The following is a 13,193-nucleotide window of genomic DNA, read 5'->3' as shown; positions in this document are numbered from 1 at the left end:
GTAACATGTGACCTAAGAGCTAGCATGTGAGTGGAGAAGAGGGTAGCTTACTTTTCTTTGCAAAGAAATAAGAGCATTGAAAGGGGACATGCATTGACCGTCCTAACGGTTCTCTCTTTTGCTCACACTGCTACCTACCCATACTTCTTGGTTTGTGCAATATATGGAAATACAGTTTTGCACACTATGATTTTCGAATGCCTCCAAAATTCCAGTGCAGTAGATCTGGATGACATCTTGTCCATCTGTTATCCAGCATCCCATTTACACTAATTTATGGACTGCTTCACACATGTTCATAACTTGAACCTGGGAGGCCTGGTTGCTATGTGAGGTCGTATTTGGAGGGCACTTCTATACCGGTATCACATTGACTTCTTGTATCACACATTTGTAGATTCTCATAGTGGATTTTCTTGTCATTCACTGGCTGGGAGAGCTGCCCTCTCTTTGCTGTATCTCTTTTCAGTTTCCTTTATTCCTAAGAGCTTCCCTTCCAAAGTCTTACTTTTAAAAATATTAGCATGTCATTAGTACTTATTATTGCATGCATAAACACTTTAGTCGAGTCTGAGGATTAAAGTCCTCTTCCACCTTGGGTGAAATTTGCCTGTTCTACCCACAGTTCTCCTGAACAAGATTGTCTGGACCAGACCAGCTGTTTGTGTTGCAACTGACAAGCGCCATCCTCTGGCATGTAAAATCCACACATCCCCCAGGAGTTTAGGTAGGTCTTTCTTGGATTCCTTTACCGTGCTTTTGTTTCATGTGGCCATGCAAAATAGTTTATGTGTTTTTTCTTTCTGTAGTTATGACAGTCACCCTCAACTTGGCAAGCTAATGCTGGAGTCATGTTACAAAGAATTTGCTCTCTGTAGTGTAGCAAGTGTTAAATGAAATCATTTTAATGACAAATTATTGTCGTTGACAGTGCTTTCAGTAACAAATTATTGTTTTTGAATTTATTTCACTCTTCCCTGAAGGCTTGGGGCATATCCTAGGATTATCAAAATAAGTTTTAGATTAATAATTATGAAAACCCCTTTCCTTTAAGTTATGGAGCTAAAGCTTCTAGTCTTGATGGTTGCAGAGGAGTAACTGGGAGTGTCTGAAAAGTCAGAAAGTTGGGAAGAGAGGGTCAACTTGGTGGAATTTCATTTCTCACCATTCCTCTGTCTCCTGCCTGGTTCCATGCTGGTTCCATCATACACACTTCAAACATGCATCCCAGGCAATGCCTGTTGTTTTCCTGTCTCCTACTTTCCCAATTTATTTTTTCTCAAATGTATATGTTGCAAAGCTGTGTGTTTACATCCCAGTACAAAAGATGTGCACTCATTTTATGCAGTTTGCTTTATTTGCATCCTTTTATTCTGAACTTGAATGATGTGGTGAACAATCTCGGGACACTGAATTGCATCCCTGAATGTAGTGGAGTCTCAGGCTGTTCATATAATGGACAGCCGTGATCATCTGCAAAAGGGGAATCTTTCTCTTGGGTTGAGAAAGAAACACTATTTTGCTCTCCTGCTTGCCATGCAACCTCCATAACGGTCCATAGACAATTATGTACTTTGCTGCCTCTTGCCTTTTTAAAATAGGACAACTAATTGGATGTTTGGTTTCCAAGTCTGTTGGAATTCATGGGAACTACACAACAGCCTTGCAGTAGATGAGCCTACAATTAAGAATGCATTTGGGTGGAGTTTTTTAGAGGCTGGCTGAGGCCCCATGTGGTATAGAGCGCGTGGTAACTAGACCTAAGCTGTTTCACTCAAAGGTGTTCTCTTCTAGAGGTTTTTTTTAGCACTGATTAGTGCTCCTGTCTCAAATGCATTGCATGAAAGTAAGCCATTTTGGAGTCTCTGTTGTTGTGTAACTACTTTCATGTATATATCTTGAAATAGGTGCCTTAAAAGTAATCTAGCAAGGATGGATGAAAGCAGATCAGTTGTTCACTTACAGCTCTCCTTGCAAACTTAGCACCTTAGTGCAACCTGCAGATGTTTGTTAATATTCTCAGAGTCAACACTTGTGCTTTAAAGATGTAGGTGGTGATGGAAAAATACACTTGTGCCATATCTTCGACCATCTGCCTTTGTAATTAAACACTCAAGCTTTTGAGATGTGCCAGTTCAACTTTTCACCGTGGATGATCATCTCCACAGCTAGTCTTGAATGAAGTTGGTGTTTTCCCTAGTGCGTAATAGCTCTTTTCTAGTCCATATAGACTCGTTGTGGCACTAGTTGTGTTGTCTGTTGCATCTGCTAAGTTCCTGCAGTTTGTATGCAGAATTCTAAAAAGAATCTAGTGTTCTTGCTCGCAACTTGGATTTTTGGAAATTTCGTCTCTTACCGTACCAGGTTTTTTTAAAGCAAGTTTCTAGTCCCTGTGGCTGTGGAGATACGCTTGGGTGCACCCAGGTTGTGTGTGGAAAAGCTTCAATATTCAGGGGGGTCAGGCTCTCTCCCAAGGCTACCTGCCCCTCCTTTCTCAGCTCCAGTCATATTCTTCTTCCAAGTCACACTCAACCATGCCTCTGTCACCTGTAGATTTACTTCTGCCACCAACTTGCTACATCTCCACAAAAAAGAAGGTATGCAAATATCCACTGTTCAGTTCAGAATAATGCATGCAAATGATTGATAAGCAAATCTGCATAAATTGTGTTTGGGCTCCTGATTTGGTTGTGGGGGACTGGGAGGAGGTGTTCTTTGGTGTGTGCCACCAAATTGTTGTTTATATTCTACCTTGTGAGCCACTTTGGGCACAATTGCGTCTAAAAGTGACATACAAATAATCAGATAATATATTTAAATAAACTATTTCTACACATCTTGAAGGGCCAGAAGAGAAGACAAAAAAGTCTTTACCCTTCCACCCAAATCAGTGTAACATTGGTAGCAAACTCCCTCCATGTGTGATTGATGCTGGGAATCAATGAAAGAATTCCATATTTTTTGTAAGAGTCCTGCCAGAGGCAAGGCTTTTGTGCTTTTTTCTGGGGTTATGCAGCCTGGTTACCTCCTTTTGCTTGCCATCTGTTTGACCTCAGATCTGGGGCAATACTTCAGTTCTGCCAACATTAATCAGTTACCATTTCCTCCTTGGAGGCTCAACTGATATGATCGTTGGCATGAAGAAGCCAACTGTTGTCGAATTTCAGGAACCCTTTGGGGAGTGGAGGGAGACCTATAAGCCCAACTAGCTTGCACTGATTTGTTGACAAATGTTGAATCATTAAAGGTACCCTTTATTCATTCCCAGCTCTCGAGCAGCCGTTCCTGGAGTTTAACAGCGTTTCTTCTCTCCCTGTAGCTGGTTCCAAGGCTGCCTCTCTGCACTGGACAGGTGAGCGAGCAGTCAGTGTCCTCCTGCTTGGGCTCCTGCCTGCAGCTTACCTGTATCCTGGACCAGCCATGGACTACTCGCTGGCTGCCACTCTCACACTCCACGGTCACTGGTGAGTAAGGAGGGAAGCAACCCAACCGGGATTAATTCCTGCTGCCTCTCCTGCTCAGTTCAGAACCTTGGAATGCAGTGGGGTCCAGAGGCTGGTTTCTCTGTGCTGCTTTGACTCTGTAGCCCTGGAACTTGCTTCATTCCATCATTCCTTCTGAGATCTGGACATCTTTCAAGCGTGGTAGCAAGTTCATGAGAGGCCCAGGTGGCCTCAGTGGCGTGGAGTGCCACCTTCAATCAGCTTCAGCTGGTGGCCCAGCCGCGCCCCTATCAGGTCAGGGATAACCTAACTTCTGTCGTCTTTGTTCTAGGTAACCTCTAGGTTAGATTACTGCAAGACGTTCTCCACAGGGCTGCCTCTGAAGGCGGTTCAGAAACTCTGCTGGTGCAGAATTCCGCAACCAGGCAGCTCACTGGACAAGATGGTTTGAATGTATAACACCAAACCTGGCCTGACTGCACTGGCTGCCAGTTAGTTTCCAAGCCCAATTCACAGTGCTGGTTTTGACCTATAAAGGCTTAAACGGCTCAGGACTGCAGTACCTCAAGGACTGCCTCTCCCCATATGAACTGATCTGGACTCTGAGATCATCCTCTGAGGCCCTTCTTCACTTGCCTCCTTCACGAGAGGTTCTGAGGGTGGCAACATGAGAATGGGCCTTTTCTGTGGTGGCTCCCCATTTGTGGAATGCTCTCACCTGGGAGCCTTTGTCACATCTCTTTTGACTCCAGGCAAAAATGATTATCGATAGTCAGGCCTTTGGCTGATAACATTCTATGGCCCTTTTAAATATGTTTGTAGGAGAGGGATTCTTGCTTTGTTCTTGTTTTGTTGTGTATTTTGCATCCTCTTTTTGTATTTTTATCTTGCGAACCACCCTGTGATCTTCAGGTGAAGGGTGGTATACAAATTTAATAAATTATCAATAAATAAATAGACTATGAAAGGTTTGGGGGAGATTCTTGGCTTGCCACGTTGCTCATCTAAAGATGAGTCTGTAAACAATAGCAAGGTTGCTGTAACCGAGGGAGTTGCCACTTCCATAGATATGCGCAGGGACCTCTGTGCTTTATTTCTGGCATGGGGAGTCTGCCACTCTGCAGATCTTTTTGGGCTCCCATCAGTCCCAGTCAGCATGGCCATTGGTCAGGGATAATGGGAGCTGTAGTCCCAAGAGCATCTGGATGGTTATCAATTAGAATAATAATAATAATATATTATTTATACCCCGCCCATCTGGCTGGGTTTCCCCAGCCACTCTGGGTGGCTTCCAACCGAATATTAAAAACAATACAGCATCAAACATTAAAAACTTCCCTAAACAGGGAATTTGTCGCATTGGGATTGGTCCTGCCTCTGAATGCCAGATGCTGGACAAGCAAACAAGAAGTGTTCAAGCCCCACATTGGACAAAAGATTCCTGCATTTGCAGGGGGTTGGACTAGATGACCCTCATGGTCCCTTCCATTTCTATGATCTTTCCCCATGCTCTCCTTGTAGGCTTCCCAGGAGCACCTGGCTGACCACTGCTGGAGGCAGAAGCTTTTAGTGTGCCCCACAGTCAATTCTTACAGCTTCTCACTTTTGCTCTCTGCCTTTTCCAAATGCTGTCCTAGAAATTTACTCTCCCTTCCTGGGCTTTTACAAGCCTTTAGAAGCATTTTACAATTACAGTTTACAAGCATTACCAGGAATATGCCATACTGTATAGAGGTTTATCCATGTCTGTTGTTTGACTTAACGCTAGAGGGCAGTATGGAACTTCAGAGATCCAGTTTGGTCCTGAAAATATGTAACTTGCCAGTGAAACAATGTAAGAATAACAGTTTGTAGATGGCCATCCCTAGCCAGCAGTACAGAAGCAGCTATTCTCTCCCAAAGCCCCCCCCCCCCAAAAAAATTATTTGCCATCAGCGGGAGAGAAGAGCAGAGACTACACACACTTTCCAGGTGAGGGCATTTTACAGGTGGGGAGCCAGCAGTGGAAAAGCCTTGCTTTAGTAGTAAACCTTAATTTCAGAAGGCCAAAGAACCTGGAAATGGTCCTTTGATTTCTGCATCCAGGCAGATTCTTTTTGAGACAGGAGGTCCTTCAGGTACCATTTTATGTCTTTGTAGGTCAATACCAGCATTTTGAACTGCACCCAGAAGCCAACTAGTTAATCGGCAAACGGACTGTGGTTTTTAAAAAAACGTTTATTAGAAATTTGCAACAACAACAAAAGCTCTTAAGAGTTTACAAGATTACAAACATTATAAAGTGATTATAGAACATTTATGTAATATAAAGAGGAGAAACAGGAAAGGGAGGGACCCATAAAATAAATTTTACTCAGAGAAGAAAACATACCATAGACACTTGTTTTGGAAGTAGGGTACATCAGAGGAAGACCTTGAGAGTGAGGGTGGCTGTTCCTCTCCTGCAAGATAAGGCACCTGAATTCTGGAACGGGTTGCTGGTAATGGAACCTGTAACTGTGGAGGAGCAGCTTGTTTTGTTTTCTTGTTAAAAGCTCTGCCAGTGTTTTTCTCAAGCTCAGCATTCTCTGCACTTTGACTGCGCTCTCCTTTGTTTTCAGATTGTACATGCGTAGATGAGTCGAAAAAGCCTGGTACACAATTTTTCATGGCTCTCGTGGCTGTGGTGGCTCATTTACCAGAAGTAATGTAATTAGCATTAACTCTGGAAGTGTAAACTCGATTCTGACCAAACGAAGCCTCCCAGAGCAAAATATACACCAGAAGGCTTTGTTTTGTGTCCTAGGCTTTTTTTTTTTAACTCCTCTACGCATGTAGTATGAAAACAAAGGGATCCGTTGGTTGCAGATGTGAAAAATATTGACATTATTTTCAGCTCTTCTACCCCACTACCTAGTCCAGCATTCTGTTTCCATAGCAGCTAACCAGATGCTACTGAAATAATAATAATTTATTCTTTATACCCCGCCCACCTGGCTGGGTTTCCCCAGCCACTCTGGGCAGCTTCCAACAGAAAAATGAAATAAAACAATCTATTAAACATTAAAAGCCTCCCTAAACAGGGCTGCCTTCAGATGTCTTCTAACAATCTGGTAGCTGTTTTTCTCTTTGACATCTGATGGGAGGGCGTTCCACAGGGCGGGCGCCACCACCAAGAGGCCCTCTGCCTGGTTCCCTGCAACTTGACTTCTCACAACAAGGGAACCGCCAGAAGGCCCTCGGTACTGGACCTCAGTGTCCAGGCAGAATGATGGGGGTGGAGCCGCTCCTTCAGGTATACTGGACCAAGGCCATTTAGGGCTTTAAAGGTCAGCACCAACACTTTGAACTGTGCTCAAAAACGTACTGGGAGCCAATGTAGATCTTTAAAGACCGGTGTTATGTGATCTCGGCGGCCGCTCCCAGTCAACAGTTTAGCTGCCACATTCTGGATTAGTTGTAGTTTCTGGGTCACCTTCAAAGGTAGCCTCACGTAGAGCGCATTGCAGTAGTCCAAGTGGGAGATAACTAGAGCATGCACCACTCTGGCGAGACAGTCTGCAGGCTGGTAGGGTCTCAGCCTGTGTACCAGATGGAGCTGATAGACAGCTGCCCTGGACACAGAATTGACCTGCGTCTCCATGGACAGCTGTGAGTCCAGAATGACTCCCAGGCTGCGCACCTGGTCCTTCAGGGACACAGTTACCCCATTCAGGATCAGGGAGTCCTCCACACCTGCCCGCCTCCTGTCCCCCACAAACTGTACTTCTGTCTCATCAGGATTCAACCTCAATCTGTCAACTGAAAAGCCTATAAGCACAACAGCACACTCATAACCCCCAACAGCTGGCATTCATAGACATATTTATTATCCCGGAGGCAGTATTCTGCGTGGGTTTGTCTAATCCCCTTCTAAAGGCATCCAAGATCAGCGATACCAACCTTAACCTTCTGTTGAATTGGCAATTCCTGAAATAATAGTGCCATTTTGGAATGCCTAGCTTATGAATTCTTGGCAGCTGATTAAAGGTGCCAGGGCTGTGTTCTGCTGCGGTTTTTGCTGACAGTGCTGTTTGTTGTGCCCATAGGCAACATGTCTGCAAGAGCTGCTGTAATACTCCTTGGCACTCCTCAGTAGGCTTGTTGCATAGTGATTGGTTGAATGCCATGTTTGTAAAATACCTTTCTGCTTCGGTAATATAATCAGTCATCCAGCACAACCTGTGCTCCTTCTGACTTGCTTAATAATGCTATCTGGATAATTTGTGAAAGCAGTTGTGGTCCTCAGTTCCATCAAGGTTAGATTTTGAGCTTTTCTCTTTCCCACTCACACCTGATCTCAGCAATGATAGCTGTCCAATTAAGAAGGCAAAGAATGTTTTTTTGCGGAAATGGAAAGGGGTTGATCTTTGATGAAGGCAGCCAGCACCCCTCTAAAGGGTGTGTCAAGTGACCAAAAGGGATGCTGCTTTGGGGATCAGCCAATTCCTACAGAGAATACCCTAGAAAACATTTTAAACTATGTTGGGTTGAATCGTCTTCATTTTTAGCTTTTTCTTCTTCTTCCTTGTAGGGGCCTTGGGCAAATACTAACTGACTACGTCCATGGAGAGACATCTATTAAACTGGCCAACAGTGGCCTCTACCTTCTCTCAGCGCTCACCTTTGCTGGCCTCTGCTACTTCAATTACCACGATGTGGGCATCTGTAGGGCCGTGGCCATGCTGTGGAGCCTCTGAGGCACAATACGTCACCTACCGGCAACATTCAACGATTGTTCACCGCTGCCTCTGCTTCATTGTATTATTGCCGAATCATTGAATGAGGGAGAAATAGCAAGAGGGGGTCCCACGCTGCATATAGCAGAATGACTTGGGGAAAGAGGCATCCAAATATGGGTCAGCAGCCGTAGCCATTCATCAAAATGTGGGGATCTCTCGCTGAGAAAAGAGCTAGGCTTGAGACAGGCTAGAGAGCTCACAAAGTTTTGGTGTTAATGCGGAAGGCAAACTAGTAGTGATTGTAGTGGCAGCCTTTTTTGTATGGCTGACCCTCCCCCCTGTCAAATGGCAGCTTGGGTTTAAACAGGTGCAGCAGAACTGGTCTTGAATTCCAGTCATTTGGTTTGTTTGTTTGTTTTTTGTCCTGATATTGCAATTAGTGGATTGTGTACACGGCATATTGCATGGTGCTCAGGCTGGGCCCTAAGCAGTTGCTGTGCAAAAGGGAAATTTTCTTTTTTCTTTTGTTTAATTGATGTACAATAAAGAATTTACAGAACCCTCAGCTGTTTGATTCTGAAGTCTTTTTTTGAAAATCCTTTCAGTTGTCTCTGATGTTGCTTAGCTTAAAAAAAACCCACAATCCCTTTAAAAGATAACAACACACTCTATCCTCTCCTACTACTACCAAGGCAGTTATCACTTTAAATAAAACAGTTTTTTAAAAATTTGGAAGACAAATCAATGAATGCTTTAGTTGATTGATTGGGGTTGTGTGCTAAGAACTCCTTTTGTTTTTTGTTCTTCTGAGTTGATAGAATGAGAATTTAAAAAGAAGATACCAAAGGAGGTAGCTTATATTGAAAATTGCCTCTCACTCCCTTTTATCCCCAAAATCCACCTATATTGAGGTTTGGAATTGGGCATTCATTGCAATGGACAGTTAAGATTAAAACAATAATAAAAATATAGTAGAATTTCAGATAACTTGTTCTCAAACTGTTAAGGTCAAAAGCAATTCTTTTTATTGAGCCCAACAATGAATAGGGATCCAGTCCAATGGGCACAGTGCTGTTTGCAGGGATATATTAAGAAACATGTTTTAAACTGTCATATACGAGTCAGACAATTGTGCCACCAAGCACAGTTTTGGCTGCTTTTGACAGGCTGCGACTTCTGTAGCTCTGAAGCAGAGAGGGATGTCTTTCTCCCCCTTGTTGCCCAAGAAATGCTAAGGAGAGAGCCCTGTAACTTTTGCTGAGCATGTGCTGCAGCACTGAACTAAGGCCTCTCACTTCAGAAATTGCCCAAATAAAGGTAAAGGACCCCTGGACAGTTAAGTCCAGTCAAAGGTGACGGGGTTGCGGTGCTCATTTCACTTTCAGGCCGAGGGAGCCAGCTTTTGTCCACAGGCAGTTTTCCAGGTCATGGCCAGCATGACTAAACCGCTTCTGACACAGTGGGACACAGTGACGAGTGCCAGAGCGCACAGAAACACTGCTGCAGTGGTACCTACTGTATCTACTTGCACTGGCGTGCTTTCACACTGCTAGGTTGGGAGGAGCTGGGACCTAGCAACGGGAGCTCACCCCATCGCGGGGATTCGAACCACCAACCTTTCAATTAGCAAGCACAAGAGGCTCAGTGGTTTTGACCACAGCGCCACCCGCATCCCTAATTGCCCAAATATCCCTTAATTAGCTGACTAATCCCTTCTTTGCCAACATTTGAAGTATATGGAAAACAAGACCTTGGCTCAAGTTCCCTGCTTGCTTCATGTTTTCAGACACCTTCAAATGTTACAGAAAAGACACCGTCAGCACTGGAGACTGGGAGATGAGATCCCATCATTTGCTGCGTCACTTGCTGCAGTCTTTAGTTTAAACCTAATTATTCAGTTCTTGGAGAAGCATGGCGTTTTTGTCTCGACCAATGACGAGTGCAAAAGGCCTTGATGGGAGGACAACTCACAGAACTGCCTCCTAACGATGGTTCACTTGAGTCCAACAACTCTGATGCTCATAGCTGAGGGCTGTCTGAAGCAGGGACTTTGCCAGAACAGTGAATAACCTTAAACTCCATGTGTGAACTAAGGAGTTTGAGACTGAGGTTCCTGCTTGTTCCTACCTTCCCTGTTTCCGCCCCCACAATGCATTTCCATGGTTATAAGGTCTAGAAACTTGCTTTAAAAACAAACCTCAGATTCATAGGTGTCTGTACCAGAAAACACTACAAAACTCTTTATTTCTTTTGACTTCATTACTTTTGCTTAATTGATTTCCTCACTGGCAGTGGTTTGACTTAAGTCTTTGTAGCTGAAATAGACTCATTCCTCATTGCAAATCTCGCTTTTGTATTAGGGCTTGTCGAAGTTGGCTATATTGTTTAATGCCCTTCCACTTTGATTTAAGGCCCTATATGGCAGAATGTCAGTGTCCATGTGGATCTGAGGAGATGGAAATTCTCTTTCACATATTTTTTCGTGCAAATTCTGCAGTGACTTACGTGAAGCACTTATTTGTTCATTGCTTATATTAATTTATTTTATTTTTTTGTTCACCTGCCCTTCACTCTAAGGCAGGCACCCCCAAACTTCGGCCCTCCAGATGTTTTGGACTACAATTCCCATCATCCCTGACCACTGGTCCTGTTAGCTAGGGATCATGGGAGTTGTAGGCCAAAACATCTGGAGGGCCGCAGTTTGGGGATGCCTGCTCTAAGGTCCCGGGGCATTACAACATTAAAACTAAAACACAATATTAAAAACTGTTTAAAACAACCTACAGCCACAGAACTATTAGCAGATATACTACGCCTTAGGTGACAGAGAAGGCAGCTAAATATTTGGCTACCACTCTTAAAAGCGTATAACATACAGAGCAAATTATCTGCATGTTACAATACTTAAATTGTTACAATACTTAACTTTGTAGTCTTCATGCAATTTGTCTGTACAAACACACACACTAAAAGTGAAATGGGTTGATAATAAGTTCCTGTAATGCCTTTGGAGAAAGGCTGTGTCACCATTAATCTAGTTTTGGCTCTTTCCTTGAGTCGAGTTTCTTCTAGCCTCTTCATTTGGTGCATTAAATGGAATTTTTAGATCCGCCTTTATCAAGCTGGTGGTTATGCTCCAGATGTTTTGGACTACAACACCCATCAGCCACAGCCAGCTACCGGTAGCTGTGGCTGATGGGTGTTGTAGTCAAAACATCTGGAGGGCACCAGCTTGGTAAAGGCTGCTTTGGAATCTTTGCACTACTTCCTTTGTGTGGTGCGGACTTGAAGATGTGCAGGAGTTTGGATGAGTTCTTAAATGTTGTGTTGATTTATAAAAGCAGGTTAGAAAAACACACTTTAAAAATCATAATAAACCAGCTATTAGTAAACAAGGTGACATTCAAACAGAAACTGGTTTAAATCAAATTGCTGTGTTTTTAATAGGGTAACATCTAAATTGATCCACCATGTTTATCAAGGACTTCACAGCATGTGTTGATTTGCAGCTGCAAGAGATTTCCCCCATCTGTCACCTTCACACAGCCAATTTTTCTCAGGAAGAAAATCTATTGTTCATAGTTGCTTTTGCTGACGTGGTAGATTGGTAGATTTTGTTGCATAAATGTATTTCTTTGGTGACAGATGTTGAAATTTGAAGTTTGTGTATCGTAGCGGGGAGGTCAACTTGCTGTTTTTAAACTGATTGGAATGGTTCTTAATAATAAGATGGACCCTTTAAAAAAACGGCATACATTTTGTTACAGAGCTGTTTTAATTACTTGTCTCAGTCTGTGTGAAAATGTGACTTGACGCTTACATTTTTCATGAGGCAACGGAGATGGTCATAAATGAGTCATTGTGAGTGTATCTGATGATTACAACGAGGAAGCACTTTCTCACACATAAAGTTCTCTGTGCAAATAACATAATTATTTCAAGCAAAAAAAAAAATTCCTTCCAGTAGCACCTTAGAAACCAACTAAGTTTGGCATTGGTATGAGCTTTTGTATGCATGCACACTTCTTCAGATACAATGAAACAGAAGTCACCAGACCCTTATATATAGTGAGAGGGGTATTACTGATAGGTGTGGTAAACCTGTTGACGACTGTTAACGACTGCAATTGGTCTTACAGGAAAAAGCAAGGGGTGAGATGGCTAAAGATAGCTTTATCATGTATAATGAGATAAGAATCCAATGTCTTTATTCAGACCAGGTCTCTCCATGGTTTTAAGTTTGGTAATAAGTTGCAGTTCAGCAACTTCTCTTTCTAGTCTATTTCTGAGATTCTTTTGTAATAAGACTGCAACTTTGAGATCTTGTATAGAATGTCCTGGGAGATTGAAGTGTTCTCCTACTGGTTTCTCTGTCTTGTGATTCCTGATGTCAGATTTATGTCCATTGTGCCTGGCATGCTCTGGTCCATGGGGTCACGAAGAGTCGGACACGACTAAACGACTAAACAACAACAACATCCTTTGGCATTGGGTTTGGCCTGTTTGTCCAATATAGAGAGCTGAAGGGCACTGTTGGCATTTGATGGCATACACAATGTTAGAAGATGAGCAATTAAATAGTCCTGAGATGGTATGTTTGATGTTGTTGGGGCCAGTAATGGTGTTGTCCGGATGTATGTGGCAGCAAAGTTAGCATCTGGGTTTATTGCAGGCTCTGGTACCAGTGTCCATGTTAAGTCTGGTGGTTGTATTATTGTGGGTGAGGAGTTGTTTAAGATTGGGTGGCTGTCTGTAGGCAATGAAAGGTCTTCCAAACAGAGCTTGAGAAAGAGAACTGTCATTGTCTAGGAGATGTTGTAGATCTCTGATGATGCACTGTACTGTTTTAACTTGGGAGCTGTATGTGATTACTAGTGGTGTTCTCTTATTTTCTTTTTTGGGTCTGTCTTGCAGCAAGTTCTCTCTGGTTATCAGTCTGGCTCTGTTGATCTGTTGTTTAACTTAAGCTCATACCAATGACAAACTTAGTTGGTCTCTAAGGTGCTACTGGAAGGATTTTTTTTTATTTTGCTTTGACTACGTCAGACCA

General features: G+C 43.1%; 1 protein-coding gene across 2 annotated transcripts in view; it reads left to right on the top strand.

Moving 5' to 3' along the window:
* Window positions 1-13,193, top strand: part of LOC118097073 (carotenoid-cleaving dioxygenase, mitochondrial) — a 72,520-nt gene that overhangs the window by 1,249 nt on the left and 58,078 nt on the right. Inside the window, exons 2-4 of one of the 2 annotated variants that reach the window (XM_088657793.1) lie at window positions 626-727; window positions 3,320-3,464; window positions 7,996-8,708. In XM_088657793.1, coding sequence (XP_088513919.1) covers window positions 626-727; window positions 3,320-3,464; window positions 7,996-8,161 — 413 coding nt within the window. In that variant the 3' untranslated portion in view covers window positions 8,162-8,708. Of the gene's footprint in view, window positions 1-625; window positions 728-3,319; window positions 3,465-7,995; window positions 8,709-13,193 lie in introns of those variants that run through there. The other variant, XM_035139664.3, reaches the window with a different exon arrangement.

The sequence above is a fragment of the Zootoca vivipara genome, chromosome 14 (genome assembly GCF_965207765.1).
Source record: "Zootoca vivipara chromosome 14, rZooViv2.hap1.1, whole genome shotgun sequence".
Lineage (NCBI taxonomy): Eukaryota > Metazoa > Chordata > Lepidosauria > Squamata > Lacertidae > Zootoca > Zootoca vivipara.
Note: the sequence above shows the minus strand (reverse complement) of the source record. Positions and strands in the feature narration are given on the sequence as shown.